The sequence below is a fragment of the Gobio gobio genome, assembly GCF_949357685.1.
Source record: "Gobio gobio genome assembly, chromosome: 18".
NCBI lineage: Eukaryota > Metazoa > Chordata > Actinopteri > Cypriniformes > Gobionidae > Gobio > Gobio gobio.
In genome coordinates, this window is record NC_137111.1 from 18,034,621 (window position 1) to 18,047,456 (window position 12,836).

The 12,836-nt window shown below is 38.6% G+C and overlaps 1 protein-coding gene across 1 annotated transcript in view; it reads right to left on the minus strand.

The window, feature by feature from the left end:
* Nucleotides 1-1,347: 1,347 nt before the first annotated feature.
* LOC307141787 (inactive heparanase-2-like) overlaps nt 1,348-12,836 on the minus strand; it is a gene marked incomplete at its 5' end in the record, with an annotated part of 71,750 nt that continues 60,261 nt past the window's right edge. The window contains one exon of the mRNA XM_079842241.1: nt 1,348-3,171. Coding sequence (XP_079698367.1) covers nt 3,009-3,171 — 163 coding nt within the window. The 3' untranslated portion in view covers nt 1,348-3,008. The remainder of the gene's footprint in view (nt 3,172-12,836) is intronic.

Sequence of the window (12,836 nt, forward strand, 5' to 3'; positions counted from 1 at the left end):
AGATCTTCAATAAACATTTTTACTATTATTTTATTTATATATTTTGACAAAAATAATATTCAGACACAAACATTTCCATAATAAAATAATGCTCTTTAACAGAAAAAATATTAACAACTCTAAATTAGCAATAAACACATTCAAGGAAGACAAATTTCTTGTAAAAGTGTATTTTACAAATCAAAGACCATACAAATATCTAAATCACAAAAGAATCTTCTGAATCGAATAAAATATGGTGTGAATTATTGACCGTGAAAAACTTCTGACTATACACTCTGTCATAACCATATAAAGAGCCAAAATTTTCCAAAAACAGAACTCATATAATCAGTTTGAAAGCTGAATTGCCATTTTTGCTTTGTGATTGAGTGGCCAAAAAACAGACAATGCAATGATACACAAGCGTGCATACTGTGAGCAACTCAATACATTTGAAAATAAAAGGCCATTTTTATTGCCAAACGGTAACACCAGTCTGTGTTGTAAGTTTTACAAAAAGCATGTTATTATTGTACAATATTAATTATCTGACAATATGTAGTGACTATGTACATACACATACACACACACACACACACACACACTCATAAACACACATATACATTTATATAAATAATATTTATAGAGTGAGGAAGCACACTGTTTAAATCAAATACCAATTGTATGTACATTTACTAATATAATAAAAGGTTTGAACCTGTACAAAAAACTTTTGTCACTCATCATGCTTATTATTATTATTTAGTCAGCTAGCAGCACAAAGGAATCGCTGTACATGGGATTTTTAGAGCCCCTAAAAGTATTTGGACGAGTATGCAACACTTAAATTACAAAATATCAAGCCAAGTGGCATTTTTTAAATGTTATTACATTTTTAAGTTTGATTTAACTGTCCAACACTTTTTAGGGCCCCTGTATCAACACGGAATAAGGTAGTGTTTAATATAGCAAACCAAATCTGTAAGCTCAGGTTCACAATGTTATAGTATACATGACACTAATGGACAAGAATTGAGCTAATTTCCTGAGCTCCTCAACAAACTGTATAATACACAGTTATTAATAAAGCAAACTGGTACCTACTCTTTCCTTTCAGGCTTCAAAAGAGTCTGAGCTACAATGGGAAGTCTTGTAAACTTGTAAACATTATAAATATAGAGCAGTATTTCTCAGAGAACTGAAATGCATAAAGATGGGTTATTGATTTTGTGTATGTGATTCCCTTCAAATTTAGCGATGTTTTAGTAAATATCTGTATCTTCCCATAGTACCTTAATCGTCATACAGTTTGAATTTATAAAGCAGCAACTTAAAAACGAAACAAAACAAGACTGCAAGATATTAGTCAGGGCATGGGTCAATGTTTTATAGAAAAGTTACTGTCCTGTGATGAAGAACAAAGATTACAAATCGAGATTTGCCCTTTTGGCTTTAGACCCCAGAATCAAAAAGTACACAAGATAGATGTAATTCAGATCAGACTGTTATTTGTAGAATGTGATTTAGCAGGATTAACCTCCTTTGTTGGTCCTGGAACAACCTTTCCTGCGAGCAACTGCAGTCCTACTTGCAACCCTAAGCATAATCCCCTCCTAATATCCAAGTGAAATAATTGTTAGAAAACGACATTTGTTCAGGCCGCTTAAATCTATCCCTAAAATCTGATTGGTTGACAGACTGGAATGTTGTTTAACAACCAACAAGGATGTTGATCCAGGAACACGTCCTACTCGGCTAAATCACATTAAGATGACAGACAGGCCCACACAGAATCTGCACCCACAGAACTCTGGGGAATCGGAACGGCTGTCATATACATCTTTCGCCCTGTGCATTTTCATCATTCAAATATTTGGGCTAATCTGATAATGTTTCCAGCGACCAATAAGAGTGTAGTATTGTCGGTTCTGTTAAACACATTTCACCATGTTTAAATCCATTCCACACACTCTTAAAAATCAAGGTTCCAAAGGGGGGTTTGCAGCGATGCCATAAAAGATCCATTCTCAAAGAAACTTTCAGTGAACACTTTTCTTACATTTTAAAAAGAACCTTTTGAGGAACGGAAAGATTCCATGGATGTTAAAGTGCCCCTACTATGCTTTTCCGGATATTATCTTTCATGTAGTGTTTAATACAGCTGTGTGTAAACTGCCAGCCAATGTTCTTCAATGTCTACTTTTATTCGCCCGTGTTTTCGACATGTTGTGAAGGCGCTGTTTTCTGCGCTGCTAAAGCAAATTTTGCACTTCTAAAGGATGAGAACTCAGGTTCGAATTGATACGGCAAAACAGACGCCATTGTTTCTGTTCGTATCACCGTGATGATACGATGATGATTCGTATCACCTATAAGTGGTAGACCAAACAGATTGGGCTCAACATCTGACCAATCAGAGCAGAGTAGGCTCTCAGTTTAGAGAGACTGAATCCTTGGTCGAACTGTTTTAGACACTGTGAGATAGTAGGTGATGCTGCAGTGTATATTATGAGAAAATTCAAGTGTTTTTTTGACCTTGGATGCATATCCTATTGTAGGAATCTTTAAAATAGCATAATCGGAGCACATCATGGAACCTTTATTTTTAAGAGTGCAGATTTCCCCCCCAAAATTACAGCAGAAAATGTGAACAAAAGTGTGATTCAGCCTGGGCCTACTGCATAGCACTGGGTTTGTAGGTTACGATGGTCTTCAACATCAGATCACAAAGCTCTCAGTGGCACTGCTACAGTGAGAAGAACTGTGAGACAGAGGCTTCATTATAGGCTCCTGCAACCAAAAGCAAGAAAAACACAAAAGGGGAACCAAAATACATTCACTTTCCACAAGTCAAGCTGCTCTTGTGGGGAAAAAAAGAGAGGAGAAATGTTTTTGGACGCATTCAGTGCAACCCTTGCTTGAACGAAGGGGTCTTTCCCACTTCTCCGTGGGCTTATAAACGGAGAAGACAGCCACGAGGGGCTGGTGCATTGAGCAGAAGATCGTCTGAGGTCGGTCAGTGTGTGTTATCTGCGGCAGGCGTAAGCGTTAATATTCTTGATGACATAGAAGCCGATGGAAACAGGAGGCATGGCTATCGTTCTTCCTGCCCTGAGCGTCCGTGGCTTCAGCTCAGGGAACGTCTCATTGTCCACCATACGCAAGTGCTCTCCGTTCAGCTGCACAGACCTGCAGAGCAAAGGGAAGTGTGTTAGGATGCTGCAGATGGGAGGATTGCCACCTGTTTTATATCAATATATCAATGTGAGAGCTGCAGACACTCAATAAGAAGCCTTAATCCTGAGAGGTTATATAAAAAAGGCTTTAAATCAAACATCAGTCTAAGTTTAACTTTAGACAAAAACAGCTTGTTTTAGGACCCAGTTATATCAAGAGTAAAGGGTGTCTCCAAAAATGGTAATATCGCTGATGGTGCACTAGAGGGCGCTACAGCTGCATTATCAACCTTGTAGAAAACACAAATCCCCAGTATGAGTGCACTTCAAACTGCCGGATGCTATTAACTACCGTTCAAAAAGTTTATGAAAGCCTCTTTTGCTCACCAAATCTGCATTTATTTAAACAAAAATACAGTACAAACATTAAAGGATTAGTTCACTTTTAAATAAACCTTTGCTGATAATTTACTCACCCCCATGTCATCCAAGATGTCAATGTCTTTCTTTCTTCAGTCGAAAATAAATTATGGTTTTTGATGAAAACATTCCAGGATTTTTCACCATATAATGAACTTCAATGGGCATCAAACGGTTCAAGTTCCAAATGACAGTTTCAGTGCAGCTGAAATGGGCATTTTAAACGATAAACTGACACAAAGACATTTGAATGTGTATATGGTCTTCCTTCCACACATTTGTAAACACTGACTCTGTATTTCCGCCTACGACCTTTTTAACCTAATTTTGTATTACGTGACGTCACAAACGCGCATCACAGAACAGAGCAAGGCGAGCATTTGTGCTTATAAAACGTAAACTGTTTTTTTTTTTTTTTTAAATGACCGATTGTTTCGCTAGATAAGACCCTTATTCATCGTCTGGTATCGTTTAAAGCCCTTTGAAGCTGCACTGAAACTGTCATTTGGACCTTGAACCGTTTGGTGCCCATTGAAGTCCATTATATGGAGAAAAATCCTGGAATGTTTTCATCAAAAACCTTAATTTCTTTTCGACTGAAGAAAGAAAGACATGGACATCTTGGATGACATGGGGGTGAGTAAATTATCAGCAAAAGTTTATTTAAAAGTGAGCTAATCCTTTAATATTGTGAAATACTATTACATTTTTAAAATAACTGTTTTCTATCTAATTTTTTTTAAATGAAATTTATCCCTGTGATATAAAGCTGAATTTTCAGCAGCCATTACTCCAGTCTTCAGTGTCATATGATCCTTCAGAAATCATTCTAACATTTCTTATTGTTATTATTGCTGAAAACCGTTGTGCTCAAGTATATCAAAACACAATCAATCCTTCTTCCAAAGTGTGTTTTCGTCTTACTCTGATTCACTATGGTAAGCCTATTATAAGTGTTTATATTTAAGAACTGTCGGGATGGTTTTCGCGGGACATTGCGTACATAGCCTATGTCACTCACCCATGCGTGTTAAGTCATATCCGTAAAAAGGAAAAGTTGCTTCGGCTACTTTGATGCATGTATGGAAATGTTACAACCATAGACAGTAAAAGAAATGGACAGAGCGACCCCATAGACTTCAACAGAGAAAACTGAAGTCAGATAGAAGCACTCACTTCCTGATGGCTGAGTGTTCTGCGCAGCCTCAGACTGAGCTTGACGACGTAGATGTGACGTGATCAGCCTGTCTGACAGTTCTAAGTCTTCTAGTAGTTGTGCAAAGTGAAATCTGAATCACCGAATCTTGCAGAGACAGAGAGGGTGAGCAGTAGCAACTTTTGATGAATGAAGCAGGATCTGCAACATCTCTAATTTGCTCGACAACGCGACACAGTCGCATGGTTATAACGCAATCGTTAGCCTATATTTTACAAAAACAGCTTCAACGGGGCGATAGTGTAAGATACAAGGTAATGGAGCCTTTTATACATTGTCGTGTTTGTTTAGAAATAAACAATGGACGAATGGAGTCTTTAAACGCCTCAGATGTAAAGATATTCACTGTCAAAGTGAGGCCAAAATGAATGGGAGTCAATGGAATGCTAACAGCAGGTGATGGCTTGGTTAGCAATGGCTGCCCCTATGGAAGGTACGCTTTCCGGGGGCTGGATTACCCTCTTGGTTACAACAAGCGAGAAAGGATGACATGGAGCCGCTATAAATCTCAAACATCCGGGGAATCACTTGAACAGAGGAGGGTCTGCTAGCAAAAAGTGAACGTGACAGAGTTTGTAATAAAATGATAATCAACATTGGCTTGGCTTATCGAGATGGAGAGAACAGAGGGATTTGAAATGTTGTAAGCAACGTTTTTATTACTCAACAGGTGAGTAAGGTATTTTGATGAACAGATAAATCGCCATAGGTCTCTATAGAGTTCGTTGTAAAGCATTATCTATTGTGAAGGGTCATATTCATCCGCACAGCATGCAGAGCCGATGCACAATCAAAACAATGTCCTTCCGCAAAATGAATGGAGTTTTGTTCTTTAACCGCTAGAGGGCTACAAGTTACATATAGTGCACATTTAATATTTTAGTGGAAACCATTACTTTTCAAGATTCTTTGATTAATAGAAAGTTTAAAAGAAAAGCATTTATTTAAATGAGTGTTTTTGTAACATTATAAATGTCTGTACAGTCACTTTTGATCAATTTAATGTGTGCTGAATAAAATGAACATATTAGCTTCTGAAACCCAACAGTCAAAAGTTAAGACCTTTTACACAATTAATGCAAAATAACTGTAACTATTATATCATTCATCAACTCCAGTGTCTATATTATGGGAAATGGAAGGCTGCATTGCATTGTGGCATATCATATTCTGTGCAACATGCAATGTAGTAGGTGGGTATTTGGATAATGTGCACAGTATACTACAAAATAGTAAGTGTAGGCCTACTATTATTAGTGATTCATTCATATTTCTTAACATTAACTACAACAACTAAGAAAAAAAAATATTCCATTGTCATCGGTCCACAAAAACACATCTCACATGAAAGATGTTCAATATAATCAGTATTACACTGAGTATAATAACATTAATATCGTTTCCTAATAGATGGAAGTTTAAAGCGTAAATGTTTAAATGCTCTTATGAAAAACTGGAAATGACGCAAATCCCTTTGAAGCATTTTTCAAAATTTGTTGATGGTTTGGAGAAACACCCGGAAGACCCTTCACATATTTGCCAAGAAAAGAGCCTTCCTGACCAGTTCAGCAGACATCTGGATGATCCATTCTATCACCTCATCTTACAATGCCACACACTGAACTGATCACTGAGTTTGCTTTGGGCTTGAAACCCTTCTGAAGCACAGCAGTGTGACGGCAAGCATCAGACGCGACGGTGAGGAGGGATTGTTGATCTTCACAATCAACTTTCCCCCGGGAAGAATGTATGCTCAGGAGTTCAAAGCAGACAGAAGTATGTTAGAACACAGTGAGCGGTGTTTTTGCTCAGGGCTTCTGCAGAAGAAGGTCCGCATTTCCATGGAGAGAAAGCAAATTATATTAACGTCTCCAGATAGTTCTGGAGCTCTAACGGCCTCTGGCTACAGATGTAGGTATGTGTTTGAGAAATGAAAAGAACTGCAAAGACAAACCCTTCAAGGCATTGAGAGATCACACACATCTGCCATGATTGCACAGTAGCTCTGGTTTGAGAAGTTTCAGGTCTAAGTTCTCAACACTGTTGAATCTCAGACTCAAAAGACAAACGTTCAGATAAACTTGTACATTAAACAGCATTTAAGGCTTTTAAAAAGGCAGCTAACTAGGTTACCTACAGAATTGTCTCTATGTACAAAAGTTTTTTTATATTTAAATTTTTAAAAAATTGTATTACACTACACTTTGTATTATATTACCTTTGCATCAAATTACAAAAAACTAGTTAACGCTGCCATGAGGGTGTTTTTAATATAGTGGCTGTGGGAGTGACGGTCAAATTGACATCTTTCTCTCTTCCGACTGCCGTTTTTCCTCTTTTAAAAGTTGTGAAAACACTATTGTGGAGTTTTTCTTTTGCTATTTGAGCAAATGGGAACACGGAAAATGTATTTAATGTATTCTCTTACAACAACACTTGCGCTTAGACGTCACTGGAAGTAAATTTACACAAAACCCGGAAATGTGAAAAAGGCGAATTCTCTCTGCAACAGTTTTTACCCGCATGCGCGATGGCACTGTGTGCACTCTAGAACAGCCATATTCTGCTTGCTTCCAATTCCACACACGCGTCTGGTTCGCTATCTTTGTGGGGACTCTCCATAGACGTAATGATCTTTATACTGCACAAATTGTATATTCGATCCCCTTACACTAACCCTACCCATCACACAAAACTTTCTGCATTTTTATATTTTCAAAAAACTCATCCTGTATGATTTATAAGCTTTTATACCGTGGTCTGTTTAAATACTCGATTCTGATTGGCTGGAAGGTGTGCAGTAGAACCGTTTAATGCTCAGGTAGTTCCAGTCAGTTTGATTAGAGTTCAAAATTAATCCGCCACTATAAACATTGGTAGTAAAACAGTTACGCTTGCAAACAGAGTGAGAGACATATATTAAAACGTTTATACAAGTAGGCTAAATAGATGATTTTTGCATATCGTTTAATTTGTATGGTGAATACGGCCCAGGCACAAGGAGAAATGGGCCCAGGCACAAGATGAAATAGAAGACTTGGAGAAGACGTTGAATGACAAAAAGCGGCACAAAGAATTAACACCGACAGAGCTAGATAAGATAGAAGACGACAAAGATGAGGTCAATGCGAAAAAGACAAATGGGCAGTGACTTTTTGCGTCAAAGACAAAACAATTGTAATGTCAAGACCTACTCTGCATCTCTTTTAAACGAGACATTGCGGGAGTTTCATGCCTCTGTTCAGTCTACCGCTGGACGCGAATACACACTCAAAAAAATAACATAAAAAATCATGGAAAGTATTTCCACATGATTAACTTGCTTTATTTCAGCATTATGCAATTCTGTTATTCCAATATAATGTACTTACGTTGGGTCAACTTAATTTATTAAGGTTGATTCAACTTATTTACTATGGTTAGGCACAGCTTAATTTAATAGTGTCAGCCCAACTAATTTGCAATGTTTTGTATCAACTAATTTATTTAAGTTAGCCTAACAAAAGTGCTTAATGCTGAAAGAAAGCCATTTAATCACATGGAAATCCTTTCCATGATTTAATTACATGAATTAAAAAGAATAGCTTTTGAGTGTATTTACAAAACCTTTTACAAGATTTTATTGGCTTGCCAGCAGACGGGTTTGTTACATCCATGGCATGCCCAGAGTAGATTTGTATTATTAGATAAATTTTAATAGTTATCAGTAGGTCCTCACCCCATGCAAGCACATGCTCTACACTTCACCACAATGGTAACCTCCAAAAACACTAACATAACACAAACTTTTAAATAACAACATAAAACATTCAGTATTAAAAAGTCTCACAATTTTCTCATCTTGTTAAAAATGCATCAAATTGCACTTTATTTACTATATTACTCTCCAAATTCAGCCCCTTTGCAAAGCATGATGGGAAGTGAAAGTCTTATTTCTTTGGGTTACTTGATTGAAACATGTTATTTCAAAATGAAAACATCAAGTTATGTCAAAGAGTAACGGTTTTAAGTCAGTTTAACATGAATCAATTACATTTGAACCAGAAACCTAATATAATGATGTTAAATCAAGATGAATTGCTTAAATAAAGTGAACAGCATCATAAATAATTTTTTTGAGTGCAGTTTTGCAAGTTTGATGTGTCTCAGAGCAGGTATTAACCTTCACATTAGAAAAAATAACATCCCCGCAATATAATCCCCAAACAAAATTTCCAACTGTTTGATTTTTTATATTTTATTGAATGCATTTCAATAAATGTATTGTGTCTTTATATTTATAGTAGCCTAAACTGTGGTTAGAGACGCTGGTTTTATTTCACACTTTACATAATTAATTTAAATAAATAAAGATTGCCTTGTCACTGTCAGTGTTGCCTGTCATTCATAAATAATTTTAATAAATCCATTAAAGAATCATTAAGTTAGCATATAGCTATATGCTTAAGCAAACGCTCGGTTCGGTCAGGTAACTCGCACACGCATCTCTCTCTCTCTCTCTCTCTCTGATCTTTTTCTTTCAGTTCTCTGTCTCTCTCTTTTAATAATGAATTTAAATAAATGTGATAATTCGTTCAAATAAAAACAATCTGATGGCTGATGGAGTGCTAGAACTAACGAGCCATAACTTAAATAACCGTCATTTTAACCCGTCTGTTAAAAAATTACACTGTAAACATCAGTTACAGCTTTTACTTGTTTTTAACTTGGCAAATAACCAAGGTATAAGCTGGATAATCCACGGCTAGCCATGCATTAAAGGATTTTAATGCACAACCTAGAGGCAACGGCTCCGCTTCGCGTCTCCGCTTCGGGCCTCTACGTTGTGCATTAAAATCCTTTAATGTATGGCTAGCCGTGGATTATCCCTTACGTGTACTCATGGGGACCTCAGTTTAGGTCCCCACGGTGACACAGGTCCCCATGAGTCTGTGTGCATTCAGGTTGAAGAACACAAACACACACAAAACCCCCTCAAATTTTCCATAATCTTTTAAAAAGTTTGAAAAGAGAATTACAAGGGCAGTTGTGGGCTTGAGAAACACTCTTTCCTTCACGTTGCGCTTACAACGTGCGGTCTCGCCAGAAAGTATTTCAGCGTTTCCCCCTCAAAATGCTATGAATGCGCTTATGCCTTTTGGATCCAGTAGGTCTAGACCTACTATTCAATACACGAAAATCACTTACTGACAGACGGCTGCTTTCAAATGCTCATGTGCGCTTTGTGAAGAGCGCTGACGGAAAGCGGCTGTGTGTGACCCTGTGTAAGCAGTTCAATTCTCTTGCATCTCAAAATGCTTAATGGATTAGACCAGGGATAGGCAACGTCAGTCCTGGAGAGCCACAGTTTTGCTCCAACACTGATTAAAACTCGCCTGCCTGTAGCTTTCTAGTAATCCTCCAGACCTTGATTGGCTTGTTCAGGCGTGTTTGATTAGGGTTGGAGCAAATCTCAGCAGGACTGTGGCCCTCCAGGGCCGACGTTGGCCACCCCTGGATTAGACAGACAGGAAAAACATCTGATTTGTGAAAATAGAGCTGTACATGATTAGTGTGAATGTGGCCTATTAAATATCCAGTTGCCTATGATGTCATCAGTAGGCCTAACAATCAAACAACAGCAAAGCTGAGAAGGACAAAAATTGTTCACTGCCCATTACTGCAAAATATTCAGATACTGAAAGCACTCTTTGTTTATTGCTTGTAATAGTATGTTCATTTGTTCCTCTTTACTCTTTGCTTGTAGGCAGTGTGGGTAAATTACTCTAAAACCGTGTAAATAGATTATTGTAATAATTACCCTGTCTAAAACGTATTGCACTACTTATTACTAATTACTGATATACTTATCAACCTCAACCATTGAACAATACAAGGAAAGACATGAAACTGCTCTTTTAATTCTTTCCAATAAACAATATAAAATTGCATACATTTTTCTTGAACTCACCAAAGAGAGAAGGTTACATTTTAACATTAAGGGACAGATTTACTAACAGCTTGAACCAGCACAAACCCTCTTTGGCATTAAAAAACTACTGTCAGGATTATGTCAAATTAACTCTGAAAAGGCATGGACAGGGTTATTTTTGCGGCTGACCTTATTGCATATGCATTTGTAGGAGTTTCCCTTTCAGACGCAAAATGTATAGGAGGAGAGTATTTAAATGAATCATGCAAGGTGATTTACTAAGGTTTGTGCTCGTCAATTTACTGGTGTTTGCGCCATTATTTACCGACCCAAAAAAGCATGTCTTAAACCAGGCGCTAACTGGTAGATTGTGATGGTCATTATGGAAATGATCCGGTTACGTCTGTGTTCTTGTTGTCAGTAGATCACGCCCTAGATGTTACATTTTGATGTTAAACGCACTATTGTTTTATGTAGACTTGCTCTACAGTCTACAGTTTTAATGCAATTACATAAGAGGTAACTGTAACTGTATAATAAAATAAAATCCCTTACTCTTTTCAAGGGAAAAGTAATTAAATTACAGTAATTGATTACTTAGTAATGCATTACACCCAGAACTGGTTGTAGGCCTATGTTTTAAAGCTAAACACTGATCAGGCATAACATTACGACAGGTGAAGTGAATAACACTGATTATCTCTCCATCACGGCACCAGTTAATGGGTGGGATATATTAGCAAGTGAATATTTTGTCCTCAAAGTTGATGTGTTAGAAGCAGGAAAAATAGGCAAGTGTAAGGATTTGAGTGAGTTTGACAAGGGCCAAATTGTGATGGCTAGACGACTGGGTCAGAGCATCTCCAAAACTGCAGCTCTTGTGGGGTGTTCCCGGTCTGCAGTGGTCAGTATCTATCAAAAGTGCTCCAAGGAAGGAACAGTGGAGAACCGGTAACAGGGTCATGGGCGAGAGCGAAGGCTTGCCCGTGTGGTCCGATCAAACAGACGAGCTACTGTAGCTCAAATTGCTCAAGAAGTTCATGCTGGTTCTGATAGAAAGGTGTCCGAATACACCGTGCATAGCAGTTTATTGCGTATGGGGCTGCATAGCCGCGGACCAGTCAGGGTGCCCATGCTGACCCCTGTCCACCGCCGAGAGCGCCAACAGTGGGCATGTGAGCATCAGAACTGGACCACGGGGCGATGGAAGAAGGTGGCCTGATCTGATGAATCATGTTTTGGCTGGGTGCGTGTGTGTCGCTTACTTGGGGAACACATGGCACCAGGACGCACTATGGGAAGATAGTGGCAAGCCGGCGGAGGCAGTGTGATGCTTTGGGCAATGTTCTGCTGGGAAACCTTGGGTCCTGCCATCCATGTGGATGTTACTTTGAAACGTACCACCTACCTAAGCACTGCTGCAGACCATGTACACCCTTTCATGGAAACGGAATTTCCTGGTGGCTGTGGCCTCGTTTAGCAGGATAATGCGCCCTGCCACAAAGCAGAAATGGTTCAAGAATGGTTTTGAGGAGCACAACAACGAGTTTGAGGTGTTGACAAGGCCTCCAAATTCCCCAGATCTCAATCCAATCAAGCATCTGTGGGATGTGCTGAAAAAACAAGTCCAATCCATGGAGGCCCCTCCTCGCAACTTACAGGACTTAAAGGATTTGCTGCTAACATCTTGGTGCCAGATACCACAGAAATCCCCTAGAAATGGTTGTGCGTGAAAATCCCAGTAAAGGCCTGTTCACACCGGGACGATTTTCGCGCGCGTTTATCGCCGACGTTTAACGCCTCGTGACTAAACAATGGGCGCCAATGTGAGTGTGCACACCGACGCGCAAAACGGCAGGCGTAAAAGTGTCATTAAAAAAAAACCGCCTCGGGTTTGTTTTTTTATTTTGACGCGGCGCGTTAAAAACTGTCCGACCAATGAGATCAGCGCTTTTGTTCACGTGCCTGGAGCTGCTGAAGTGACAGTAAAACATGACTTGGTGGCGCTCAAGCACAAAATCGGTCTTGCCGAGCACACATTGATGCGACAAAGAAGTAGTAAGTAGACAAAGAAGAAGATTAGCTGCTAATGCTGCTTGCCAGTTAGCAAAAAGTGTGTGAATGGTTTTGG